The 27995-nt window shown below is 50.0% G+C and overlaps 2 protein-coding genes across 3 annotated transcripts in view; one reads left to right on the top strand and one right to left on the bottom strand.

The window, feature by feature from the left end:
- HABP2 (hyaluronan binding protein 2) overlaps window positions 1-16334 on the top strand; it is a 34188-nt gene extending 17854 nt beyond the window's left edge. The window contains exons 3-13 of the mRNA XM_055119556.1: window positions 3013-3123; window positions 5206-5313; window positions 7707-7823; window positions 8675-8794; window positions 9257-9428; window positions 10633-10724; window positions 11396-11654; window positions 12466-12608; window positions 12953-13087; window positions 14494-14639; window positions 15981-16334. Coding sequence (XP_054975531.1) covers window positions 3013-3123; window positions 5206-5313; window positions 7707-7823; window positions 8675-8794; window positions 9257-9428; window positions 10633-10724; window positions 11396-11654; window positions 12466-12608; window positions 12953-13087; window positions 14494-14639; window positions 15981-16139 — 1562 coding nt within the window. The 3' untranslated portion in view covers window positions 16140-16334. The remainder of the gene's footprint in view (window positions 1-3012; window positions 3124-5205; window positions 5314-7706; window positions 7824-8674; window positions 8795-9256; window positions 9429-10632; window positions 10725-11395; window positions 11655-12465; window positions 12609-12952; window positions 13088-14493; window positions 14640-15980) is intronic.
- Window positions 16335-16514: 180 nt separating this feature from the next.
- Window positions 16515-27995, bottom strand: part of NRAP (nebulin related anchoring protein) — a 77424-nt gene continuing 65943 nt past the window's right edge. Inside the window, exons 37-42 of one of the 2 annotated variants that reach the window (XM_055119554.1) lie at window positions 27662-27760; window positions 26123-26227; window positions 22553-22660; window positions 18200-18511; window positions 17450-17581; window positions 16515-16851 (exon numbers count right to left, since the gene is read on the bottom strand). In XM_055119554.1, the coding sequence (XP_054975529.1) occupies window positions 16747-16851; window positions 17450-17581; window positions 18200-18511; window positions 22553-22660; window positions 26123-26227; window positions 27662-27760 (861 nt within the window). In that variant the 3' untranslated portion in view covers window positions 16515-16746. The remainder of the gene's footprint in view (window positions 16852-17449; window positions 17582-18199; window positions 18512-22552; window positions 22661-26122; window positions 26228-27661; window positions 27761-27995) is intronic. The other variant, XM_055119555.1, reaches the window with a different exon arrangement.

Genomic DNA, 27995 nt, shown 5'->3' with positions numbered 1-27995 from the left:
GCCACTGCTCCTGAACAGCGCCTCAGATCTGGTGGTAGTGCACCCCAAATGGGAAGGATCCGGGTGACTTCCTTGCACAGGCTCCCTGGTGCCTGGCTCCTGGTGACCTGGGAGCACTGGGTGGCTTCTCCTCCTGCTGGTCCGGGACTGCCCGGGCACCTTGCCTTTCTCGGCTAGAGTCTGAACCAAATCTGCATGTTGTTATCCTCTCTTTAGCTTCTTAGAGATATGAGCAGCTCTGCTGGCAGAGCTGGATTTAAGTCAAAAATTTTCACCACCTAGAAAAACCACAGTAGAGCAGCTGTGGCAAAACTCACCCATCTCAAATCTCTATATGAAAAGATTCTTTGGTTGTTGTTGTTGATTTGTTTGGGCCACACCTGGCCTTGCTCTGGGGTTACTCCCGGCTCTGCCTTCAGGAATCACTCCTGGTGTGGCTCAGGAGACCATATGGAAGGCTGGGGGTTGAACCCATGTCAGCCATGTGCAAAGCGAGAGAGCCCTACCCATTGTACTACCTCTGTACACCCACTGCACAATTCTTAATGGCTTAGCTGATCCATCCGTCTGACCCTGGGAGAAATTTCAGGAGTCATCTGAAGGCACTTATCTCTAAAAGCCTGTTGGGAAAACAAAACCAAGCTGTGCAGAGCAATATTAAATAAAAGATGGAACCCACTCGCTACCAAAGCCCGTTGTCTCTCCCAAATGTCAGTTTGAAATCTTTCATGTCAAACTCAGACAAATATTTTTTCCCCCGCACCCTTTCCCTCTCTGTCCCTGCTTTATCATCGCTAGATGGAAAGAGACTTTATTTGCTCCGCGAAGACAATGGCCTTATCTTCCACTTGGATCCTCGTCCCTGGAATGGCGGCCTCCTCTGGGAGTGGGGAACAGCAGCTCGGGAGAAATAATGAGCAAGCAAAGGGAGTCTTGACTTGACACTGTGATAAATGAGGTGAAACTTTGCCAAGGAACCAGAGTTGGCGTATTCAGAAAGGAAATAAAAAGATTGCTCCGTTTTAATGGGAAATATAAAACAGGCATTGTGCAAAAGTCGAGTTTTCAAAAGCCAATGAGATAAAGACTATAAGGGAATAACTGAGAGTAAGATAATGTGGTTGATAATCAGGCTGAGGTAAGTGCCCTCAGCTGAGCCATCAGCTGGCTGGCAGGAAGCCCTTTCAAGTTTGCTATCTGCATTTGCTCCTGCCTCATTATCATAGGCATCTCTGGACCAACCGCTCCTTCCGGCTCCCTGGCAGGCTTGCCGTACCCCCGCCCACTGGAGAGAGAGCAAAGTCAACCCGGCTTTCTTCAAATCCCAAACTTAGTTTCGGAGCCAAGGACACTCAAGGTCTCAGACAACAGGGAGTTGTGTCCTGTCTTATACACACAACACAAGTCTTCCGAGTGGACAGTTCATTGTGGGGTTCACAAATGTGAGCAATGCCATACATAGCCCTCTCTCACAGAGCAGCTCCATGCACAGCCCTCTCTCACAGAAACAGGAGCCATGAAACTCTCACACTGAGACAAGAGCCACACCACCCCCTCTCACAGAGACCGGAATCACGCAGCCCTCTCTCACAGAGACAAGAGTCATGCAGCGCTCTCTCACAGAGACAAGAGTCACGCAGCCCTCTCTCTCAGAGACAAGAGTCACGCAGCCCTCTCTCACAGAGACAAGAGTCATGCAGCCCTCTCACAGAGACAAGAGTCACGCAGCCCTCTCTCTCAGAGACAAGAGTCACGCAGCCCTCTCTCAGAGACAAGAGTCATGCAGCCCTCTCTCACAGAGACAAGAGTCATGCAGCCCTCTCTCACAGAGACAAGAATATGCAGCCCTCTCCCACAGAGACTAGAGTCACGCAGCCCTCTCTCACAGAGACTGGAATCATACAGCCCTCTCTCAAGAGACAAGAGCTATGCAGCCCTCTCTCACAGAGACTGGAATCATGCAGCCCTCTCTCACAGAGACAAGAGTCACGCAGCCATCTCTCCAGAGACAAGAACACGCAGCCTTCTGTCACAAAGACAGGAACACACAGTCCTCTCTCACAGAGACTAGAATTGTGCAGCCCTCTCACAAAGAACAAGAGCCTTGCAGCCCTCCCTCATGGAGACAAGAGCCTTACACCGTCTCTCACTTTCTCAAGGTGATCCTTGATGATTCCTGGTGAGAATGATAGTCCACGGGGATGATTGGACGCCTTTCCCCACAGCACATGTGAATAATTTCGAGGTAGTAGTAAGAAACTGGTTGAAATAGCTGAGCCCTGCAGTCAAGCTGGTGCAATTTAGTGGTTAAATGGAGATAAAGTGCCTTAGATTAGGCATGTCCTGCTATCTATTAGTTGTGTGGCCTTGGGCAAGTTCCTCAACCTCTTGCTGCCTCAGGCTTCTTAACTAAAAAGATTTAATAATAAATTTTTAGAATTGTATGAGCCTGAAATGAGATGCTTCACATATAGCACTTAACACACAGTCTGATACATCATAGATGCTCAATACACATTAGCGGCTGGGAGTTGTTTGAGAAAGTGAGAGAAGTTTGCTACCACGACAAAGTGGATGACGGCAAGTCTCTTTGACTTCACTAAACTAAAATGACCGATAAAGTCCTATCGAGAAATTTGCTGCATAGAGACCCAGCAGGGTATGCAATGCCGCAGATCCCATATAGAACCAGGGAGAGCTTCCAGGTACCATTCACCATCCTGCTGTTAACAGATGAGAAAGTCAAAGCACAGAGAATGATTGATCTGAGGTCTCTGTTAGTGGAAAGCCAGAATTTGGTACCCCCTGCCCGCATTGCCAGTCAGGATCCCCAGACCCTGTCAAGTGCCAACACTCCCTGCAAATGAGCACTCATGATAGAGAACCTCTTGTTCCCCTCACTGGAGTGAGGAGCTGGAAAGACACGGTTCCTCCTTCAAGTCTTAAATCTTGAAGAAGGGAAAATGCTTGGGTCTGATGATGAGTTTCTTCTGCCCCTTCCCACTCATATAGATTGGACTCCGGACTACTATGAGTACTACTATGACTATGACAACCCAGAAGAGCAAACTAGCAGCCCTCCAACCTACAGTGAGAATCCAGACTGGTACTACGAGGAGGATGGTAGGCACCAAAGCTCTCTGGAAGCCCTTGTGGGAGGGGGAAGTCCACCCTGGAGGGGAGGTGGTTATATATGTATCTATGTGGGGACTTCTTTCCTTCTCCCCTATGATCAGCACTATAAAATAGCTCTTGGAAAGATGACACTCTCCCAGTTGGAGTCACATGCTAGGGGACCGGGCAAGTTATTTAAGACCATCTCTCGCAACCTCACTGGTGTCTAACCCATGAAGTCATTGAGGTCAAGGAAAGAATTGACTCAGTCAAGCCCTGCTGTAAGTGAACACAACATTGGCAGGCCTTCTGGCTGCGTGTAGAGGAGTCATGTTCAAAATCAAACTCACAGCGGGGTTGAGGGTAGGTGCTAAGTATGCAGATGAGTCAGTCAGTCTTCAGCTCAGGCTGCAGCATCACCAGTCCAAATGGCCATCCTCCTCTGCCCCCAGGGATGGAATTTTCTTTCTCTATTTACTCTTCAGCTTTGCACATTTGTGTGTGGAAGAGAGTATATTTTTGAGTGTGAGTGGTGTATACATGAATGTGTATGTACAAGTGTGTGTGCATGTGTGTGGTATATGTAAGTATGAGTGTGTGGTATGTGTGAGAATGTGGAGTACATGTGAGTGTGTGCATCTGAAGGTGACTGTGTGTGGTGTATGATTGTGTGTGAATATATGAGTGCATTGTATATGTGTGTATGTACATGAGTGATCTGTGTGAGTGCATGTACATTTGACAGCGTGTGGTTTATGTGAGCCTAAATGTGTAAATGCATGTGTGTATGAGTGTGTGACTATGTGTGGTATAAGTATGCATGTATATTAGTGTGTTTGTGTGTGTAGTGTACTTGTGATATGTGTAGGTGTGGTGTAAGTGGTTAAGTATTAGTGTGTACATGTGTGTGGTGTATGAGTGTGTATATGTGTAGGTATGTGTGTCGTCACTGTCATCCCTTTGCTCATTGATTTGCTTGAGCGGGCTATGTTGTGTGTGAGTGTGTATATGGGTGGGTGTGAGTGGGTGAGTATAAGTGAGTGTGCATATTGTGTGTGAGTGGCGTTATGTGAATTTGTGTATATGTTGGTACAGACATGTGTACTCACTACCAGAGTGTGAGTTTGTCTGCATGCGTATGTGCATTTGTACCTGTATGTGGGTGTTTGTGTGTGTGTGGAGAGAGTATGAGTCTATGTGTGGACTCACTTCATGTATGCTTCTACTACTCCTGTTTTTGTTTTTGTGGCATCTTAACCTAAGCAATATGATAGAAGGAAATGAGGAATAAGCCCAAGTCAAGCCACGTGAGTCCGCAAGAAGAGGGAAGGGAAGGCAGGCAGCCACAGAACAAAAGCAGCATAACTGCATGCAGTGGCCTGGAAGGTAGGGCCAAGACACGGGGCATCAGGGGAACATCAGAAGGGACCATCAAAACAAGAGCCGGGCTGAGGGATCCTAGTTCCTGAACCAAAGAACAATGCGTGTGAACAGAAGGATAAAGAATTCCCCAAGGGAAGATCCATTCAGACAACCATGAAAAGCCAAAAGCACAGATGAAATATGACAAAATCTAACTGAACAAGGAGTTGAAGAAAGATGAAGGCCACTGGGTCACCTCCTCGCCGTCAACTCCTCTGTCACCCTCTCGCCTTTGGTCTTCTTTGCTGGTGTTCAGAAAGCTCGTGTTTCATTAGGGGTGGGTTTTCTTTCCACACTCCTGACCTCCACCCCTGAGCACGGGGAGTAAGGGATGCCTCAGCATCAGAGACAGACCCCATGGCACTCCCAGCAAGACTGGGAGGATACACATGCTGAGGGTGCAGAGAGGGAGTTTCTCTTTGAGAAAGGCTCATGCTAAGCCATCCGAAGGGAGATAGCCACGACTCCTTGCCTGTTCTCGCACTAACACGGCTCCTGCTCTGGTTGCATGAATGCACTTTCTCTTGCTCTTTAGAGCCACGTTTGCCCCTGAGCCTGATCACTGTCTGCAGCTACTCTCTCAATTGGGCCAGGACAAAATCCTGAGAGCTAGTGATAATTTTCCCCTGCTTCTCACAGCAAATGTTGACTCAGGCTCATGTGTCTTAGATCCCTGCTTGTCCAATCCATGTGAACATGGTGGCACGTGCGTCGTCAGTGGGGACACCTTCCAGTGCAGCTGCCCAGCCCCTTTCTCTGGAAACAGGTGTCGTAATGGTGAGTGCGTGTCCTGCAGATACACTCTCTCCTCTGAGGTGAATAGGAAGCAGTTCCTCCCCCAACTCAAAGGGGTAAGCAAGGGTCTTGGTGGTCCCATGGAAATGATTAAAACCACATTGCTGTGGGTCCTAACCCATGCCTAATGGGTTCACCAGCACCAGCATTTTCTCCCTGAATCCCCATACTACACAGGTCTAGGAATCTGTTCTATAGATGAGATTATTGAGGCTTCTAAGGGGCGCGGAGAGAGAGCTGGACTCCAATCGAAAGGAATTTCAAACTAAGGATTCTTGTGTATTGTTGTTTAGAGAGCTTAGGTGCAAGAGAATTTTTCTTTACAACTAAGGAAGGAAAGATCTTAAAGTACATGAAGCTCAACTCAGAGAGTACAAGGAGCAAACAGAGCTAGTTTGGAGAAGACCAGGACATTGAGCCCTGCTGCCTGATACCTGCTCCACCCTGCTTTTTCATCCTGCCATTCTCATTGTGGATATGTGGATAGAAGTTGTCTGCCTTTAGTGAGTTTGTGTAGACAGACAATGAGGCTGTATGATAGAGAATCAGGAATAGAACTGCCAAAGACTAATTAACCCCTGGAGAGAGTCTGGATCCAAATTTCACTTAGCAAACATTTAACTGGGCTGGAAAAAGCAGTGACAATTTTCAACATACTTCATTTTATAGTCAGCTCCTTTCTTCTGTACCCACTTCATGAATTACTTCAATTTTTGATCCTATGCAAGTCTTTCGATAAATGTTTCAGGATCATTAGTGGGGTACCAGAAATAAACATTGGATGTGTGTTCATCCTTTCGCTTCTCTAAAGAATGATGAAACTATACACAGAGAGTGAAATAAGATTTAAAATGGAGAAATGCTAGCTTCATCTCTTGAAAGTTTAACAGTCATCAAGCTTTTAATAAATTGGAAAAATAAGAACAATAAGAAAAGAGTTCAGAAGAAAGTATAAGACAGAAGTTTCAGGACCACGGACAGGGCATATCTTTCCAACTTGGTTTCCCAGTCCAGTATTCAGAGTTTAAAATACTTTATAAGACTGGCCAGTGCTTGGAACTGACCACAAGTGTGTGCAGGGCCGAGGGTAGGTAAGATAGAGAAGAGAAAAATATAACAATAGTAGCTGGGAATGATCACGCTGGACAAAATCTGAGGGTTAAAAGTAGGAAAGAGATATTCTTCATAACCTCCAAGTATCAATACTGCAAACCCCAATTCCCAAAAGGAGAGAGAGAGACAGAGACAGAGACACAGAGAGAAGAAAAGCACCTGACATAAAGGCAGGAAGGGGTGGGGGTGGAGGTGATGAGAGGAAACCTGGGGACATGGGTGCTGGAAAATGTACACTGGTGGAGGAATGGGGATTGGAATACTGTATGGCTGAAATCCAATCATAAACAGCTTTGTAGGGGTCTATCTCACAGTGATTCAATGTTTTTAAACATTTTTATATGATTTACTGAAAAAAATTCAATATTTTAAAACATTTTTACATGATTTACTGAAATTCTCTTGAAATTCCAATAATTTCAAAAATTCAATGTTTTTAAACATTTTTATATGATTTACTGAAAAAATTCTCTTGAAATTTCAATAATTTCTTTGCTAATTTCCAAAAAGTAGATATTTGTCACCTAATGTTAAAAATAAAAATCCAAAGATATATTTACAAAATAAAAATAAAGTAAAATACTTTTTAAGTGAGGTCATAAAATTGCCTATGCATGGATGAGCTTAGAGTGTTATGCTGAGAGAAATGATTCAGAAGGAGAGGGACAGATATAGAATGATTGCATTCATTTGTGATATATAAAAATAATAGTATGAAACTACTATACAGGGAACATGATCCAGGAGGACTGTCAATGGTTGGAAATCACCACAAGGGTGTGTGTGAGGGGGGCAGGGGGTAGGGTAGTTAAGATAGAGGAGGGTCCATTATGACAAAAATTAGTTGGAAATGATCACTCTGGACAAGAACTGAGTGTTGAAAGTAGGTAAAACAATATACATGATGACCTTTCAGCATCTGTATTGCAAACAATAATGCCTACAGTGAGAAAGAGAAAGAGAGAAGAGAGATGCCTGTCATAGAGGCAGACTGGGAGGGGTGGGTTTGGGGGGTGGGAGGGAAACTGGGGACATAGGTACTGGGAAATTACACTGGTGGAGAGATGAATGTTGGGACAGTGTATGACTGAGACCTGATCCTGAACATCTTTGTAATGCTCTGTCTCAAGGTGATTCAAAAAATAATATTTAAAAAATAATCCTAAAGCAAAATAAATAAATAATAAAATACCTTTTCAGTAAGATATGTTCTCCAAAACAATGGGTTATTTTGACTCTACTTTTCTATGGCTATCCCACAGTACACAACAACTGCAATGACAACCCGTGTGGCCGGGGTGAATGCCTGATTACTCAGAGTCCTCCCTACTACCGCTGTGTCTGTAAATACCCTTATAGTGGTCCAGACTGCTCCAAAGGTAAGCACCAAAGACTCGATCCACGCTATGCTTTCTCTGTCCTCTCACCCTGGAGCATCTGCACGGCTACTTTGTGAAGGTCCATTGGGAGTCCTTGGGTTATTGGCACTGGAGGTAGCAATTTTCACTAAAGACTTTTTAGAATCATCATCCCCAAAAAGTCCAGTGGGAGTGAACTGATTTGTGCCCCTGCCCATTCAAAAGAAATCATGGCAAAATTCACTTCCTCCAGGAAGTAGATCCTAATCTATTCCCAGAACCAGGAAGTAGATCCTAATCTATTCCCAGAACCAGGAAGTAGATCCTAATCTATTCCCAGAACCAGGAAGTAGATCCTAATCTATTCCCAGAACGGACCCTGTAAATCTAATAAATCTAGATTTAGTGACTGCTACAAGTCACACATTATCCTTACAGATTCACATCTTCTATCCCTCCCATTCTCCAAAGTACAGTGCAAGGAAGTTCTGCAAAGATATATAAACCTAAAATCAGAGAGGTTAACTAAGGTATTCATATTCACACAGCTATGAAATGGCAGAGCCAACTCGCAACATAACTCAGAGCAGCTCTCAAACTTCTGTTCACTCCATGCCTCCTGTTTCTCCTTCTTGTGTGACACATCTATGCGTACATTTATTTTTGCACAGCCCTTGTCATATTACCTTATCCAGGTTTGTTTAGGTTAACGAGGTTTTTCTGTTCATTTAGTTATGTATGACTGGATTTTGCTTTCCCCTGTGGTGGCCTATCTTTTGTGAAAGAAGGGACACCAGCAGTGTCACCAACCCTCTCCGATATAGCTGCAACTCCTGAAAGAGCTTTTCAGGCCCCACTTCCTGTGTTCACAGTGGTTCCTGTGTGCAGGCCCAATCCCTGCCAAAATGGTGGCACCTGCCTCAAGAATCGGCGGAGATCCAAGTTTTCCTGTACCTGTTCCAGTCCGTTCAAGGGGAAGTTCTGTGAAATAGGTGTGTACCTCAGCCAACATGCCAGCAGAAACTCAGGAGCCACAAATGAAGCCTCTGGGATCATTTCCTGTGTTAGATTTTGTTCCTAGAATGAAGCTCAAATAAAGCTTCCCAAGCTATTTATGCCAACTTAAGGGCGTGGGGACATCCGGAAGGTAGTATAGGCCACCCAAGATAACTAGGCATCCCCTGAGCCTCCACCCCAACCCTGGTCACCAGTTCTTGTGTGGGCCCAGTTGAAGAACCACGTCTTCACCCATCCCCACAACCTCTGTACGTGATGTTTTGAGAGTGGGGTCAATATACAACTTCAAGTCACTGTGTATGTGGGATTTTGTGGTAATATCTCAGTGTGACCAATAGGTAGGCCCAATCATTTCACTTCTTGATACACCCACCAAGTCTTTTGGGGACAGTTGCCAGATGCCGCCAGTTCTCACATGCCCGCCTGCTTTCTCCGAGGTCCTGACGACTGCTATGTGAAGGACAGCTACTCGTACCTCGGGAAAGTAAGCAGGACGGTCAACAAGCACCCGTGTGTTCACTGGAACTCCCACCTCCTCTTGCAGGAGAAATACAACATGTTTATGGAGGGTGCCGAGGGCCATGGGCTGGGGGAACACAACTTCTGCAGGTAAAATATTCCTCCTTCCCCACGCTGTCTTAGCTGCTTGTCAGAATAAGAGTTCTCTTTTTTGCCCCTTTCCCTGTTTCCACATTTTCTATCAGTCAGTTTAGAAATTTGGAGGTAGGGCACTGAAATTCACCCATCTTCTTTCCACAAGGCATTTCTTCTATAGAATAGGGTCAGTTGTACTGTTATAACAAACATTTCCCGAATGCTGGTGACTTCAATGCATCAAAAGTGAGTTTTTGTTAATCCTCTATGTTTCCTGTGGGATGTCGGGTCACATTCAGGGACCCTATGCATTGCCGGGGGACAAACTGGCATTGGCCTCCTGCAAGAAAAGTGCCTGAACTAACTTCCCAGGTATTGTCTACAGGGGTGTCTCCATGTAGAAGTGATGCGGAACCTCTGTCCAGACATTCTATTTGTAGCCCCACCTGGCCCCACGTAACTACAAGGCAGAAACATAGAGAAGGATCTCCAGGGGAGGAGCACTGTCTCTGTCACATGGATGTTAGGGTTTTCCCAGGAAAGAGGAAGCTCTTCCTGGTGGGGAGCTACCTTCCTCTCCGCTAGCCGCCTCCAGACCATTCCCCAGCTTCCTTTTATGGCTCCGTATCTAACTAAGGCTAAGGACACACATGATCTCCACGGAAGGAGAGGCGAAAGCTCCAGTTCTGTTTCAACCAGTTCTGCTAAGCCAGGTGATGTTCCTGGCATGAACTATAGTCACTGCCCACGTTGACTCATTCTGATCCTTCCCGCCATGGAGCTGTGTTCATGGCCAACCCTTGGATGGCCTTTCTCAGAGAATCCCCACACATGGAAATGGAGCACTGCGGGAGGACACTGACACTTACCATGTTTCTGTGTTGATGTCACTTTTATGACAAAGAAGGATCTTCAGCAAGGACCTCGGTTCTTTTCCTAGCAAACCATTTGATAGATCCAAGGGCTCTGATACAAGGCTTGAGAACTGCTTCCTGGTCCTTGAGATTCTCCTCTGGAGGTTAAGGTTTTGCAAAAACCAAAAGCCAGACCAATATAATCACCTGTGTGTGCCAGAGTTTGCTAACTGGCTGGAGGCGTGAGCTGGAATGTGGTCCCAAGGGAGCACGGAGACTTGATACTCTCTTACCCAAAGGCCCTTTCAAAAGACAAGGTGGTTTCACCAAGTCTTGACCCTGGAGGTTTTGTTTTCTTATTTTAGAAACCCCGATGGAGATCAGAAACCTTGGTGTTTCATCAAAGTTAGCAATACAAGGGTGAAGTGGGAGTACTGTGATATATCACCGTGCTCAGGTAAGAACATGTTTCCCAGATGGCCCCAAATGTGTAAGTGGGGATGGGAGTGAGGGACAGGGGTGGCACAAAGCCACAGAATGATGATCCTTGTACCCCATCTCTTCTGTCCTGGTCTTCCCACCACATTTCTTTACCAATCCCCGTTCATTCCCATGCCTTCTCACGCCAGCATTATATTCTTGGGTGCTTGCACTAAACCACTGGCCCACTTGGTTGAAAATTGTCAGTGGGGGGCTAGAGCTATAACACAGCAGGTAGGGCATTTGCCTTGCACACAGCCAACCCGGGTTCGATCCCCAGCATCCCATATGGTCCCCTGAGCACCACCAGTTGCAATTTCTGAGTGCAGAGCCATGAGTCACCCCTATGCATCACTGGATGTGATGCAAAAAAGAAAAAAAGAAAAAAGGAAATTGTCAATGGGGCCCTCAGACTTCCTGAGCACTGTTTGAATGCCCTCATTCAAAAAGAAAAAAAGAAGAAAGGAACATCTGGGCTGTGAATTCTAGAGCCTTGCTTGACACCAGCCTATGTCACCCCTGCAAGCCTGTGCAGGCTCTGCTCTGTGCAGCCTCGAGGTGTCTGCCCTCCCATCACACCTCTAACAGCTCCTTCCGGGGACTGGAGAGAGCTGACACGGAGTGACATGGCTTTCTTGTGCCCCACAGACACTGTGGACGCTGAGGAGAGCCCCACAGGCTCCCTGACTTCTCTCCCAGGCTTTAACTCATGCGGGAAGACCGAGATGGCAGAGCGGAACCTCAAGAGGATCTACGGTGGCTTTAAGAGCACGGCGGGCAAGCACCCCTGGCAGGCGTCCCTGCAGACCTCACTGCCACTCTCCGAACCCATGCCCGAGGGCCACTTCTGTGGGGGGGCCCTGATCCACCCCTGCTGGGTGCTCACTGCCGCACACTGTACCACTAAGTAGGTGCCCGCTGGGACAGGAAGCCTGGGAGGTGGGGTTTCAGGGGTCCCCCTTTCTGTTGGAATAGCATCTCGGCGGTTCTGGCAGGAGAGGCTTTCTGAACGGACCCAGTAGCTCTGTACACCTGAGTAGTAGGTCTGGCCTGCTCACTCCCAGCAATGCACACGGACTCCTGAACCTCTTGAGGACTGATCCCTGAGCTCTGAGCCAGGAGTAAGCCCTGAGCTGTACAGGCAGGAGTGTCCCCCCAAACCAAAGTGTGCTGCCATCTCCCCAAGTCACTGGGGTTGGGGGTCTGCAGTCACCACCCCACTCTTTGTCTCAGAGACCCCCACTGCCCCCAACACACACACTGCGAAGGGGACCTCTTCCCCTGCATCCTCTAAGTCTGTGATCAGAACGAGTGTCAAGAAGCCCAGGTTTGGGGCCTCCCCATGCCCCCCATTTCCCCACTTAATTCCTCTAGGACTCTAGGAATGGTCCCTCAGAAAGGGCAAAGGGGGGCAGATGCCAAAAGCATTTTCTGCAGATGGTAAGTGGCTGTTCTTGGGCCAAGCCAGGGAGAAGGAGGCATGGGGTCTGAATGCCAGCTGCCATTCAGACAGCACTGCACCGGGGACACCCTTTCCACCTCCCTTCTCCTCGGAACCCCAGGTCTGCACGCTGGACAGCATCCCAGGAGAGGATGCCCAGCAAGCACAAGACCTGGTCACATGTCGAGGTCCTCCCAGCACCCCACGAGCAGAGCACTCTGGCTCCAGTCCTGCGTGTCCCAGGGCGCGTTTCCAACCTTCACGCTTTCTCCTGCAGCTTGAAAGCCAGACATCTAAGAGTGGTGCTGGGGAAACAAGACCTGAAGAAGACAGAGTTCCACGAGCAGACCTTCGGGGTGGAGAAGATCATCCCGCACAACCACTACGATGAGAATGATGACATTCCTCACAATGACATCGGCAAGTCTCGCCTGGGCGCTGCGGGGCATTTGTTTCTCTTGGTGGGAGGAGAGCTGAGTGGGGCTTTCTATCCCAAGCCAGCCCAAGTTTTCTCAATCAAGCACAAACTTATGCTTGTTGGGGTGGTGGTGTTGTTGCATGCTGGGGGACGAGAGCACTCTCAGTGCCAGGGACTGGGTAGGGAGCACCTATTTCCAGGGACCAAACCCGGAGTCTCCCACATGCAAGATGACTCCTGTTCCTGACTTATAACACCTCTGTCACCGGAGCCCTGTCCCCCAGCTATAACACCTTTATAACAGAGGGGACACCTATTCATTCATTTCTCTTTCCCTGCCATCTAGCTTTGCTCAAGCTAAAGCCCGTGGATGGGCACTGTGCCCTGGAATCCAAGTATGTGAAGACCGTGTGTTTGCCTGAGAGTAACTTTCCCTCGGGGACAGAGTGCCATATCTCTGGCTGGGGCATCACAGAAACAGGTGAGTCTAGCTATGCATTCTCCTGCGACCTCGGTGAGTGATAGCAACCAAAAATAAAGGGTCCAAGTCACTTGTTCCTCTGAACTTGAAGTCAGTGCTACATAGAAAACTATTATCCAAAAGAAGAGAGGCCGCTCTTTCGAGCTCCAAGTCAATCTCATCATCTCTGGAGTCTTTCCTGACCTTCATAGCTAAGTCTGGTCCTACCCCTCATCCTTGACCCTCAAGAACTGATCCTGTGGGGCTGAAACAATAATACAGCAGGGAGGGCATTTTCCTTGCATGTGGCTGACCCGTGTTCAATGTCCGATATGGTCCCCCAAGCACTGTCAGGAATAATTCCTTGGTGCAGATCCAGGAGTAACCTCTGAGCATCACCAGGTGTGACCCAAAATAGGAAAAGAAAAAATGGACTCTGTATCCATGGAGACCTTCCTCCTTCCCTTGGTAGATGAAAAAGAAAATGGATTTGGGAGCCAGATAGATGCTCTAGATTCTTGATTTTTGTTTGCAAAGCCCATACTTACCTGTTAAGTTTGAGACTGTGGTTTCAGGGGCACTGGAATCTGATAGCAATTTTCCTAAGCCGTACCCCAGGGTGAGAACCTCAATTTTTCTCCCCCCCGCCTAGTGTTTTGGTCAAACCTTGCACATACTAGGTGTTCAATAAAGCTTGGCTAAATCCAAACCTTAGATTTGTTACTAGGATTTGTTTTCCCTTTTAATAGTAACTGAAGGATGAATTTTCCCAGAGTACTGAAAAGAGTATCTTCTGACACAATGAATTCAGAAAAGTATTTTATCCCTTTCCCACACACTCCAAATCGAGTCTTCCACAAAACCACATCCGTAGTCATGCAAAGCACGAATCTTGGTAAGCAGGCCCATAATCTAAAAGAAAGTGCGGTGCACTATGCAAATTTTGTTAGAAAGTTTTGGGGAAGAATAATTGTGATTATTTGTGAATTTTGTTGCTGTTGTTTATGCAGTGCTAGGCCTTGAACCCAGGTCTCACGCAGGCAAGAAATGTGCTTTACCACATGCTTTTCCCCGGGCCCAGGAAAGAAGATTTTATAGCTCTTTGGGTTTAGGGTAATCCCTCCACCAGAAAACATTGTTTGTGGTAGTTCTCTAAATATCCCAGCCTTAGACTGGCTGGACCTGGTTGATTGATTAGGACACCCTCGCTGCCATCCAGGACTCAAGGGTCCCAGCAGGAAGATAGAAGAAATGGTCCTGGTCTTTGGGACAGACCCAGCCTATTGTGCAGGCAAGGCCAGGGAAGAAAGCCAAGGACCCCCCCAGCTGAGGAAGATGAAGAAAATCCCTTCTTAGCACTGCTGACTTCTGAGTGGGTATCCTAGGCAACCAGAGAGGCTACTTCCTTTCTCTCCTCCACCCCCCAGGACGTGGGTCCCGCCAGCTCCTAGATGCCAAAGTGAAGCTGATCACCAACAAGGTATGCAATGCCCGCCGACTCTACAACCAACAGGTCGATAACAGCATGATCTGTGCAGGAAACCTGCAGAAGCCTGGCACGGACACCTGCCAGGTGAGAAGCCAAGCGCCTGTGGGGAGGCAGAGGGTGGCAGGGCACTCAGCTCCCCAGCTGCCCCGGGGCTTCCAGCTTTCCCCACCTGGGAGCAGGCAGCAGCTCAGTGGTCCTAAAGCTAAGACCCAGCAGACATACCTGTCCCAACAGAGGTGAGTCCACCCCATCCCGGGGTGCAGTATTGGGTCATGGAGTCTAATCATGATGCCACTCATGGGAGAGGCCTTTGCCTCTGACAGGTGCTAGCTCGACCCACGGAACCTGAGTCTTAAATGTCAACACCAGGGACTGTGCTTCTGTAGTACATGGGAGGCTGGTGCTTTGGCTTTGGGACTGGGTAGTGTGTGAACAGCTTGGTATAGAGTGAAATGCTAAGACTCAGGACTGGAAGAGAAGGATGAGAGCCCGGAGGATTCACAGGAGCATTAACAACTTAGTGTGTGCATGAGAGAGAGGGAGAGAGAGAGAAAGAGAGAGAGAGAGAGAGAGAGAGAGAGAGAGAGAGAGAGAGAGAGAGAGAGAGAGAGAGAGAGAGGAGAGAGAGAGAGAGAGAGAGATTGAACTACCGGGAACAGTTAAGGGTGAGGGACCCTTGGGGGCCCTTCCGTGGTCACAGGAATCTTAGGGTCCACCTGCCATTTCTTCTAGTCTGGGGTCTGTGCTTCCTCAGAGGTCTACAGCCTGGCAAGCCCCAAACTGACTGATCCTTCTACTCAGTATCACTCAGCAACCCCTCCCCAAACTCTACCCCCTTCCTGCTGCACTGGGGCTGCTACTGCCCCCTGGGTCTGTGCAGTCAAGACAGCGTCACCTGCTTTGGAAACACGGGCCTAGACCCTGCTGCCTCTGGGCACTGATCCCCACACAACTGCCCTGGAGACCCTGGAGAGGCCCCCATGGAAGGCACTGCCAGCCCCTTGCCCTGGCACTGTGGGAACAGAGACTCCCAAGGATATACAGCAATGAGTCCAGAGGATCAGGGTGAGGCATCATGGTTAGCCCATGGAACCAGGGTAAGTAGTCAGGGTCACACGTGGGACCAGGTGAGGCTCAGGGGGAGCCAGGAGACCAGGGGGAAACATCAGGGGGAGCCTCAGAGTGAGATACAGGTCGGGGGGGACACAGGACCAGGGCGAGAAGTCAGCATGAGCATGGCACATGGCCCACCAGAGGCTACTCCCCAAGCCTCCACAGGCTCTAGCCAGAGCTGCATGTCCAGTTGGGCACTGAAGAGCCGTGTCAGCATTTTTCAGAGCCACCGGCATCGCCAGCCCTCCCACCCCCATTTCCTCCCGGGCGCCCTGACCCTTAGGGCTGAATTCCTGTGTCTTTTCCCTTCAGGGGGACTCCGGGGGCCCTCTGACCTGCGAGAGGGATGGCACCTACTACGTCAGTGGGATCGTGAGCTGGGGCATGGACTGTGGGACGAAGCCGGGCGTCTACACCCAAGTGACCAAGTTCCTCAACTGGATCAAAGCCACCATCCACCAGGAGAGCTGATGAGGCATCCTGCGAAGCCCAGAGCCGGCCCTCTTCAGCCCTCGGGGAGGCGAGACGAGGCAGGGGGCCCTGTGGCAGGCAACAGTGCTCTAAGCAGAGACTCCTGCCCCCAGCCTGGGGGGTGGATGGGGGCTGGGGCAGCCCCTCACCAGTCATCCGCCTCCTCCCACCCGACTCCCCCAGGAAACTGCAGAACCGTCGGCGACTGTGAACGCTTCCTGCCCAGCACCCGCACCTTCTAGAAAACCAGCACCACCCACCCCTCTACCTCCGACGTGTGCAAATACAGGACTTGGAGACAGCCAGCCTCGGCGGCGATCACCTTTGCCATGTTTATTCCTCATCCCGGATACTCGGAGCCTGCAGCCCCCCCCCCCACACACACACACCTCCAGGAAGCAGACAGAGGACCCCCCCAATGCACTGTTCGTTGGCTTTCAGGGCTGCGTTTTCCAGTAACAGGCTGAGCTGGCGGATGGACGGGTGCGCGCTGCTTTGACGGACGGGCGCGCCGCTTTGACGGCTCGCCCCGCTGAAGCCGTCTCAGCACGGCTCCGGCGCGCAGATCCAGCTTCAATCCCAAGGATCCGGGGTGTGCGCGGCTCACTCACAACACCAGAGCCTTCCTCCTTTTGACGTGTAGGATTTCAGTGGCATCTGGGTTCACATCCCCCCTCTGATTACCTCCAGTCTCCGTAGCCTCTGGCCCCCCCTGCGGAAATCAAACAGCTGCCTGAGTTCAAATGAGCCATCCCAACCCCCGGCCCTTGCTCCCACAGAGGAAGCTGTCTCAGATGCCCGGGGGGGGGGGGGGGGGGGAACATTTAAAATGCTCCCCCCCCCAACCCCTGGCCTCTCCCCTCCCTCCCCTCCCCGGGAAGAAGGACCCTCAAGGCCCCAGAGAAGGCTGCACGTGCTCATTTAGCCCATGGCGTCTTTCTTCTGAACAAAGCAGGGTTCAGAAACTGGATTGTGGTGGCCGCAAGTCCCTGAGCCTTTCTGCCAATGTAACGAGCACGCAGTCGGCCCAGCCCAGGCCACCGTGGCCCGGGATTGATGTCGCCCCAGTCGGTTTGTCTCCGCAGAACTAATGGCTGTGACTTCAGAGCAAACCCTGCAGGAAGCTTAACCCGCGGGTCGGCTGCCTGGCCATCCCAGACCCAGGAAATTAGGCGCCTCGCTCCTGTGGCATCTCACACATCTTGAGAGCCAGCTGGCCTCTGACTGGAAAATAAAGTTTGAAAAGAAGCAAGGAGTTTGCCTTCTCTCGAGTCCTGGCCAGCAGGTGGGGGCACAACCTGGCTACTTACGGCTGCACCCCACAGGGCCAGGCCCCTGGCATGGGCCAGTTCTGCCGCGCGCCGGGCCATCTCCACTTTGTAAGAGCCAGGAGGGGTCCAGCCAATACCACGGGTCAGGTTCAAGTCCGATTTGTACTTGACCTGGAGAGAAGAGGGAGGCAAGAGGAAGCTGTCAGCAAGGCACAGGGTGGCAAAGACTCAAAAGGCGGCTGGAGGTGGGTACAGCCAGGATACAGGGCACCCCTTGGGGGGGGGCCTGCGGAGCCAGAGACAGTCAGCATCTTACTGTCCTGCCTGTCATCAACCAAGTGATGGCCACCACAGGCATGGGGTGCAGGGTGGGAGTCCCCTGCCTTCTGTGGCTCTGTGCTCGGAGACTCCACCTCTGGGTTTTAGCTCCATCTGAGACAAAGCAGAAGGCTTAATAAGGGGTGGCTACAAGCCCCCGGTGACAGGCTCTTAGGACAACCCAGAGCTGGGCTCCCCCTTCAAGTCAGCTGGGCTTCCCCTCACTCACCCGTTGACTGTCTGCCACTGATGGCGACTTCCCTAGTCCCTCGCCTACAACCAACACCTCAGTTCCTCTTCTGGGGCAGGGAGTGGTGCATGGTGGTTGTGAGGGGGCGTGTGGTGCTGGGGAAGGGTCTGCACAGAGCCGCCTCTCAGGCAGGACTCCAGGGTTAGCAGAAGGCCTGGATGCTGCCCGCGCCCTGCTCAGCTCCAGAGGGGAGGGAGCGGCCCCCGGGAGGGCCTGCTTACATCGCTCTGCAGCTGGTGCGCCTTCTGGGCGTGCTTCAGGCCCAGCTCCTCCGGGTCACAGGTGGGCTGGGGCAGCGGCTGCCTGTAGTGGACGTCGCTAGCCAGCTGCTGACTCCTCTTGGCCTGGAGGAAGCCAGGCTGGTTGGGGAGGCTGTGGAACTGGGACCGGCTCTTGGCAAAGTCTTTCTTGTACTCATTGTCACTCTGCAGCTTGCCGACACTGAGGAAGTGCGTCATCCGTGGGTCATCTTGGACGCTGCGGTACCCGATCTGTAGGCCCCGCTCTCTTTGGAAGGCCTCTTTGTAGCGGAACTGCGGGTCAGAGGAGCAGAAAAGGTGACGAAGGGTGACAAGGGGGACCTCCCCTCTGGGGTTGGTCCTGAGGAAGCTCAGCAGGACATTCAACAGTTGAATAGACACAGCTTTGGACGCGAGCTGGCCCGACCTCTGAGGCCTGCTCTCTTCTTGCTGTGCGGCCTGGAGCCACTCGGTCTCGCTAAGCCTCAGTTTCTCCAACCGATACAATGAGAGCTTAAACCTGCAGCCCAGAGGACACGAGCATATTCAGTGGGAGATGCAATTTGAGAGGGCAGCATTGGTATCAGGATGTCCCCGGACTCGCTTTTGCCTCTGCAGACCCCCCCAGTACACCGCTATACATGGGACAATGTTCCCTAATAAAAAGATCCTAAAACGAGCTTGCCAGTCCCTCCGCCACAGGCGCCAAAGGGCTATACCCAAACAGGAAGGAGAGCCGGAAACATGATCTCCCCACCAAATCCCACACTCAGTGTGGCAACCAGCCAGGAAGGAGCCAGCCAAAAGGAATCTTTTCACTGAGAAATGAGGGTTCTCCACCCACATCAGGCACCCAGCCTTGAGGACCCGTACTAAAGAGACAGGCCTCTCAAAACGTTTAACTTTTAGTGCTGGAGAGAGATCATTTAAGGGGATAAGCATATACTTTGCATGTAAGAGGCCCCAGATCAATTCCCCCAAGGTACCGGGGGTACCGGGGGAGGAACCCCTGAGTACAAAGCTGGGGACAGCCCACCCTCAAAACGGAGCTTTGAAAACTGGGCTTGAGATCAGGAGACACAAGAGGGAGTGTGGGAGAGTCTCCCCTTAATTAGCAGGTCTGTAAGCTCCGTACCCAGAACCCAAGGAGGGCAGTGAGAGCAATACCAAAGCATCCATGTCATCAGGAAGCTAATCCGGAGCTAATCTTCAAAGCACCTGCCAGGGACCAGGGTCTATGGAATCTCTTTGCAGGGACAGACAGAAGGTTTTGTCTATCATTTTGCACCCGCCCCTAGCTTTGCTGCAGCTCATCAGAGCCTCCCAGAAAAGAGACTCAACTCCTTCTTCTGGAACCTGGTCATTGTCATTTTCTCCATGGGGCCACCTCTATATTGTGTCTAGAGGGCAGTCAGTTGGGTCTATAACTGCAGTCCCACAGCAACAGACTATCGGTATTCATTTGGTGGGGGCGTTACTGTGGAGGGGAGGGAGGCCTGAAGACTCAGTCTGGGTGATGGAGGCTGCACACTGGCAAATTAAGAGGAGATTCTTCCACCCACCTCTTGCATCTCATGCTATTTTTTTTTTTAGGCCTGGGTTTCATTAAGTTGGAATTGCTGTTATTGGCATACTTTAAAAGCATACGACTGAAGACATAGCCTCCAATCAGTCAGAAATGATGTGCAAAGAGAGATTATCACTACTGATAGTCTGGAAACAGCCTCAAAGGCAAGGATCTATCAAGGTTAGACAAGGAGGCCTTGGGACTGGAGTGATAGTACAGTGGGTAGGGCATTTGCTTTGCATGCGCCTGGCCCAGGTTCAATTCCCAGCATCACATATTGTCCTGGGAGCACTGCTGGTAGTTAATACCTGGGTGCAGAGATAGGAGTAACCCCTGAACATTGCCAGTGTGGCTCCAAATAAAAAAAAAAAATTCAAAATAAACCAGGAGACCCAGACAGCCTCAAAAGTTCAAGAGACAACTACAAAATAGGGCAAAGTAGGACAAAGTAGGATGATAAGTTTAGTACTACACACGTATGGGCCATCCCTTCAAGATTGGGAGAGGTATCTACTTTGCTTCTGAGAGATGTTTTGCTCAAAGATGTGAGTAAAATGAAGAAACAAAAGGATATGTGACAAATAGAAGAGCTATATAAAACCTCAGGAAAAGATCATAATGAAACAGAAATAATCTATCAGATAAAGACGTCAAAGGAGCAATCATGAAGATTCCTTCTTCTGGTGGGGGTGTGTCCCACTCGGCAGTGCTCAGGGGTTACCCCTGGCTCTGCACTCAGGAATTACTCTTAGCAGAGTGCAGACGACCCTCTGGGATGCCGGGGATTGAACCTTACCTGCTGTGCTATCGCTCCGGCCCCAGTCAAAAAGATTCTTAACAAGCTCAGAATAAAGGGTAAGGATAGTGAAAATTTCAACAGAGACAGAAAATAAAAGCAAGCACCAAACAGAAGCCACTGAGCTGAAGCATATAAATACTGCACGGAAGAATACAATAAAGGGATCTTTCAGCACAAGTTATGAAACAAAATAAGTGAGCCTGAAGACAGAGCAGAGGTGCTAACCTAAACGAAAAAGAACAATTTTTAAAATAAAGAGAGCCTAAGGGATATATACGACAACATCAAGTAGAATAATATTTGCATTACAGGGGTTTGGAAAACTTAAAAAAATAATATTGAATACTTTCCAGTGGGCTGGAGCCATAGTACAGTGGGTAGGGCGTTCACCTTGCACGCGGCCAACCCAGGATCGATTCCTCCGTCCCTCTCAGAGAGCCTGGCAAGCTACCAAGAGTATCTCGCCCGCACGGCAGAGCCTGGCAAGCTACCCATGGTGTATTCGATATGCAAAAACAGTAACAAGTCTCACAATGGAGACATTACTGGTGCCCGCTAGAGCAAATCGATGAGCAACGGGATGGCAGTGACTTTCCCAATATGGGAAAATAAACAACTACTCAGGAATAAGAGTTTCAAATAAAATAAACCAAGAGAGAATAATACCACAGCAGAAAATACAAAAATGTCAAAAACTAAAGAGTTTAAAGAGTAAAACATGTCATATATAATCCTAGATACACTATCATAAAACTACCATCAGATATTTTTCATCCAAAAACTTTTAGGTGAGTACGTATATAGATAAATTCCACACTTTTCTGAGAAAAAAATACGGAATAAATATAAAATCAGAGTAGATCAATTTCTTGTAAAAAGATGGAATCAGAAATCAAAAGCCTCCCCTCAAGTAAGAGTATACAACTAGATAGCTTATCTGGGGAATTCTAGTGAACATTCAAAGGGGTGTTAATGCATATATTTCTCAAACTCTTATGAATAAGCTGAGGAGAGAAGAGGAGGGAACACTTCAAAACATTTTATGAAACTAGCAGTGCCCTGATATCAGAACCAAAAAAGGGCATCACACAGAAATCAAACCAATATCCTTGATGAACATAGATGTAAAATTTCACAACAAAATATTGCCAAGCATGCTTTCACAGGATCATAAATCATGAATAAATGAGATTCCTTTCAGGGTTTCAAGGATGGTTCATATTCACACAACAAGGGAACATAAAAGTTATTAGTAACTCAAAGGATGATGAAAGAAGTATATAACTTTATTTTAAAAATCATATATGATAGAAACTCTCAACAATGTAAATATATATATATATTGGCTTTTTTTGGGTCACACCTGGCAATGCTTAGGGGTTACTCCTGGCTTTGCACTCAGGAATTACTCCTGGTGGTGCTCAGGGGACCATATGGAATGCTGGGAATCGAACCCAAGTCGGCCGCGTGCAAGGCAAACACCCTCCCTGCTGTGCTATCACTCCAGCCCCTCAACAATGTAAATATAAAGAAAATGTACCTCAACATAAAATAGGCTATATGGGGCTAGAGAGTATAGAAGTTAAGGCACGTGCTTTGCATGCCCAGTTTGATCCCTGATACCATATGGTTTCCTGAGCATCACCAGATGCAGCTGAGCCCACACCTACTCCCCGACCCCTGCCCTGAGCACCACCAGTGTGGCTTGGCTAATCCATGGCACCACAGGGCTTTGCACTGAACTGCCACCCAAGTTGGTCGAGAATCACTGAGAGGGACTACTGGGGTCTCTGAGAGCCACTTGGGAGCCCCTTCCACAAATCAACTGCTAAGTGACTGATGCAGAATTGGGATTGAAACCAATCTAGGGCGCCCCCCCGATTTCCGTCTACCCAATCATGCTGTACTTCAGCTAAAAGCCTCTTGCTGCTCATGTTGACTGAGGGGAGAGAGGATGCAGGAGACTCACATCGCTGGCGATCTCCCTGGAAGCCCGGGCAGTCTGGAAGGGGATGGCATCCAGCCTGAAGTCACAGCCGCCAGCACGGGTCTGTTCCCAGGAGTTCCTGTAGGCTTTCTAGACCAACAAAGCAAAGCGCAGAGTGAGCAGAGGCAAGAACGGAGGTGACCAACCTGTGGCTGGTCCTCAACATCCCCTCTGTGCCTCGTTGGTGCCCAGGATGGCACAGACCAGGCTTAAATCCATCCTGAGGACCTTCCCAGCTCAGGAATTGAGGGGAGAGCTGGTGAAACTGGAGTTCAGATGTACACATCAGCTCTGCGGGGGGAGGGGGTTGTCTTGCCATCTCTTATTCTTGCTCATTGGCTACGCCTCTCCACCCCATCCTTCCCATTCAGACTTTCTTTCCACCTTTGGTGCCCTGGGGCTGAAGCTTCTAGAGACCAGAATTCAAACCTTAAGAACCAAAGAAAACCACAGACCCCAAGGGCCCTTCCTCATGTGCTGGCACACAGCGGGTGGGAAGCTGCATTGGCTTTCCAGAGACCACCCCACCCCCACCCCAGGCTTCTTCCTCTGGGACCACATCATGCCACTGCTATAAGCTTGCTGCATGCCGAGGCATTCCTGGTGCCTGCATGCAAGGAAGAGCTTCCCTGAGTTAATGGGACTGTCAGGAGCGTTGACCCAGTGCCTGACTCCGGCACACTACATCCCCCTTTTCCAAGTTTCCCCTTTCCACATCATCCTCACACTCCCCCTGGGAGTCTGAAGCACTTCCTCTGCCCTCGGGCTGACCCATGTCACTGACATCTGAATCTCCAGGCCTTCACGGAGTCAGTGGTTTTCTTTCTAATAAGGAAACAGCTCCGTGGGAGGAAGCTTCCAGAAACGCCACTGGACGGCTGTCTTTCATTCAGGCACAGAGAGGCGAGGTGGCAGGTGAGGCCCAGGGCCAGCGGCTAACAAACTGACAGCATCAGGCTATGGCCAGTCCCTCACTCCATGAGCCAGGGCAAATCAGGGCCCTGAAGAGCCTTCATTTCATCCCTCAGACTCAGAGTTCAGGGCTGGGGTTCTGTTCCTCAGGAGATGGCGATGAAACAAAGGAGAAATACATGGCCCATAAAAGCATAGTGTCTCAGGGAACCCCGTAACTAGAGGGGACCCCAAAGCTCCTGGGCCAACATGGTGCATCCTATCACCTTATGCCCAGCATCACCATCTCCTTCATCTCCTTCAGGTCCCCTCCCAGACCAATATCTATGATGATAAACCACAAGTCCCCGTCCCATGAGATGCCAAGAGTCCAGAAGCAGTAAAGGCCATCATGGTTGGGGGGAGCCCCTTGGGACCAGCTCTCAAACAGGCTGTTAAAGTTGAGTTTAGCAGAAGGACTGAGGGTGCTGGAAGAGGGGAGGCACCTTCAGACAGTGCCAACCCCAGCTCCCCATCAACGTTCTGCTTCCACTTGGGTGGTCTCTCTGACCTACTGACCTCTGACCTCAGCAGGGCAGCACTAGGTAGACAACCCCCTACTCACTGGAAAGAGCAGTCCTGGGGATCACCTATAGGCATCCCCACCAGATCCGTGCTGGGTCACCAGGTCCGGTGACATACCAAGCTACACTGCCTCAAACTCCAGTGACACCCCCAACTTTGGTGTTCAGAGCACCTTGATCTTTGAAGAGGCTCTGTAACTGGGGGTGCACTCGGGAGGACGGCCCAGATTGGCATCTGCCCCCACCCCCAGCCTCCACCCTCATACCTGGCGCTGACTCCTTTTCTCCCCATCACATCTCCCTGTAAACTATTTGCTTGGTTGACATCACTTCCTGCCTGCGTTTTTCTGCTTCTGTTGAGATTTTTGCCTTGCCACTGGGAGTCTTTAGATCCTGGAGGCGCTTTGATTTGGAACCCTGGGCATTGCTCTTCTTTATCACAGTGGGCAGAGTTTTGTCCTCATCCTCACACATTAGAGGCATTTGATTTTGAGTTATTTCGGCTGCCTTGCACATCTCAATGGCTTTCGTTGCCCAGGAAGGTCACTTTCCCCGCCACATCCTCCTCCCAGAACACTTGATCCAATTGTGCGCACTGCACACGCCCCCAAGGAGGGCTCCTTTCAAAAGGGGTTCATGAGTTCTCCATATCTGCATGCCCAGTGGCTGTTTTCAGCTGAGACTCTGCAACCCCAGCATACTCCGGAGGTGGGAGGAGGCTCCCAGCCCGGGGGCGACCATCCATCCGTCCTGGGGTGGTGGTGGAGCCCTAATGCCAGGCCCGGGGGTCTCCAGGATCTGCTCCCTTGGGGGCTTGCCTCTCCCTCTCCTTGCAGCATTAATGAGATGAAGGTTTTGTCCCAGCACTGCTGAGGGGGGAGGCCCCGCTTCCCCAGATGGAGGTCAGCCCACCGGAGCTGCTGTTCTAAAATTATCCCTTGCACATCCCTCAAAGGCATCAAATGGTCCTAATCACTCATATTTACAAAGCACCGTGGCCTTCACTGCGTGGGATCCCACAGGGCCTTACAAACGCAACAAACTAATACACACGCTAACTAGAAGGCATCTCTCTGGGGTGAAGGGGAGCAGCTGTTGATCGGCACGTAGCCCCAGGACACAATGGCCAGGCCCGGGAGGGAAGAATGGCCAGCTCTGGGAGGCCCCATGCGGCCCCAGACCGACACACTCGCCTGTGTTATTCTGATCTGACGGCATCTTTTGATGGTGCCGCGGGCTACCTGTTATCCTGGATCACAGCGATGCTGGCCAAGCGGCCGCCTATTCTATTACAACCAGGGGCCTCCAACCCCTGCCAACAACAAGCCGGGATCTGGGAAACAGCAACCTGGTGAGCCATGCAGAAGGGACACATCCAAGGAAAACCAAAGTGCAGGAGGTCACAGCCCAGCACAAAGAATGAATTGAGTTTAGACCCGAGGATGGGCTGCTTACAATGGTGGCAGCTTTCTCGACATTTCCAGTGCATGGAGAGAAAGTCAGTCTCCGGCCCCAAAGTTCTGAAGCTCTGAGTCGCCAGGGACAGGGGTCCCGGAAACTCTGCGTGTGTGTGTGTGTGTGTGTGTGTGTGTGTGTGTGTGTGTGTGTGTCTGGGGGGGAACAGGTGTTCTATCTGCCAGGGCTGCTCCCCTGATGCAAGCTAGCACCTAGCTAAAACCCTGTGAATGCGAGGCCCAGACTCAGAATTTCAGAGCAGGAAGGAATGCCAGGTATCCATTTCATAGTGGAGGAAACAACAGGCTCAGAGAGGAAAGTGTCAAATCCCACTCCTGCTCCAACACTGTCTATTCTAAGTCCTCTCTCCATACAGCCTTTCTTATAAACACACAGGAACAAACACAGTCCAGGGTGCTGGAGAAATTGGACGGTGTGTAGAGCACTTGCCTTGCACGAGGCCAACTTGGGTTTGGTCCCCCGGTAACCCATGAAATCCCCTGAGCCCCGCCAGGAGTAATCTCTAAGCCGTTCACTCTGAGCACCGCTGGGCGTGGCCCCCCAACCAAAACCAAGTACAATTCAGCTACAGAAACATACAGCCAGAACAGTGCTCACTTACATCACTCAGATGCAGTGCGTTGAGGCGGGCCCTGGTGAACTCCGGGTGGTCGGGGATCAGGGTGTATCGGTGCCGGGACTCCTCGTCCCCTGATCTGTACAGGCGCTGTGGGAGACAGACTCATGGTCACTGGGGAAGGGACTGGAAATGCAATTCTGGGGTCACGGGGGCCAGTTCACCTCCTGCCTTTGTCCTCCCAGCACAAGCCACCAGGAGGCCGGAAGCCAGACCCATGTGTAGGCCAGTCCCAGATCTCTGTCCCTTGGAGGTCCAGGGAACTAGAACCACCCGAGGCCACAGGGTTCTAGAGACCTGTCTAAGATTTGCTCCAGATGGGACCCAAACAGCGCCTGTGCATGTTACAGTGCCTGCAGCGTTAGAGAAAGTGCATAAGCTTCTTTACTCAATCTTTCCTATCTAACCCTGACAGTAACAATAACAACTTGATAAAGTGAGTAGCATGAATAAGTCCTTTGTCAATGATAAAACAGCTTCATGGATATTCAGAAAAGTCAAGTTTTTCTTGTCCACCTGGGGTCCCAGGCAGACATGGTATTGGAACCCCACTGTTTCTTGGCCTTTGCCAGTGTGAGCTGGCGGGGAAGCTCTGTCCCCTGACAATTTCAGAGAAGAAAATGACAACATTCTAGCCTTTGAAATAACTGTACATGGGAGGAAATGGGTAACATTTTATGAGAATAAAAGCAGAAAGTAGCTAATGTTGGGGGTAAGGGGGCGTCTCCCAAGGGCTCAGAGGTACCTCCTGACCATACCCAACCAGCAGAACCAGCAACTCAATCCTAGGGCACAAGATGTGGTGCCAGGAACTAGTGGGGCCACACCTGGTGATGCTCAGGAAGCCAGGTGATGCTGGGAATCAAACATGGCCAGGTGCAAATGAAGCATATTCATATCTTCAACCCCCATACTCTCTCCCCCAGACAGTCTCTTTCATCTTTTATTATTTTCCTAAGTGGGTTCAGTTCACCTTCAAATTCTACTACTATATCTGAACAACTGAGATATGTCCTCGCTACTGTTTCGCAAAGAGAAAATAACTCAGTGTTATTATTATGATTATGAATCAAGCCATACTAAGGCAGGGATATTTATTAGGATATTCCAGATACTGGCTAAAAACTTCCAGTCCTTGGTTTCTACTAAATCTTCCTCGAAATCAGTTCAGCACATCCTTCAAATAGAATTGAGGAGGGGCTGAAGTGATAGCACAGCGGGTAGGGTATTTGCCTTGCACGCGGTCAACCCAGGTTCAATTCCCAGCATCCCATAGGGTCCCCCGAGCACCACCAGGAGTAATTCCTGAGTGTATGAGCCAGGAGTAAGCCCTGTGCATCACTGGGTGTGACCCAAACCCCCCCCCCCAAAAAAAAACAGCTGAGGATGGTGGGGTTGAAGATGGGCATGAGGTTAACAGAAGCCCAAGTTCAGAGGCCAAGTTCACAAGCATCCCAGCGAGCAGCCTCCCCACCCTCCACCCCCAGTGTCAGGGGTCTGGGGAGATCGCACAGAAGCACCCACCTCATTACAGTGCAGGTAGCTATTCTTGGCATGGACCAGGTCTGGGGAGTCGACCACTGTGGTGAACTTGATGCTGTCTGGTCTTCTGCGGTATTTGCTCTGTACAGGGAAGACAGACATTGCCAAGAGACGCGTTGAGCACGGTGCGATTTCCCAGGCACAGTTCTACCACCTCCTCGGTGCCAAATAGGCCAAGGACAGTGTTGGGGAATGGTCTTGCTTCTTGGTGGGCCCCTAACAAGACTTGGGGAGAAATGCGAGAGGACACTGCAGAAAGGAATGTTTTATGGGTATTTCTATTCCTGAAAAAAAAAAAGTTGCAAAAGACCACAGC

The sequence above is a fragment of the Sorex araneus genome, chromosome 11 (assembly GCF_027595985.1).
Source record: "Sorex araneus isolate mSorAra2 chromosome 11, mSorAra2.pri, whole genome shotgun sequence".
NCBI lineage: Eukaryota > Metazoa > Chordata > Mammalia > Eulipotyphla > Soricidae > Sorex > Sorex araneus.
This window is presented reverse-complemented; position numbering and strand designations above follow the sequence as displayed.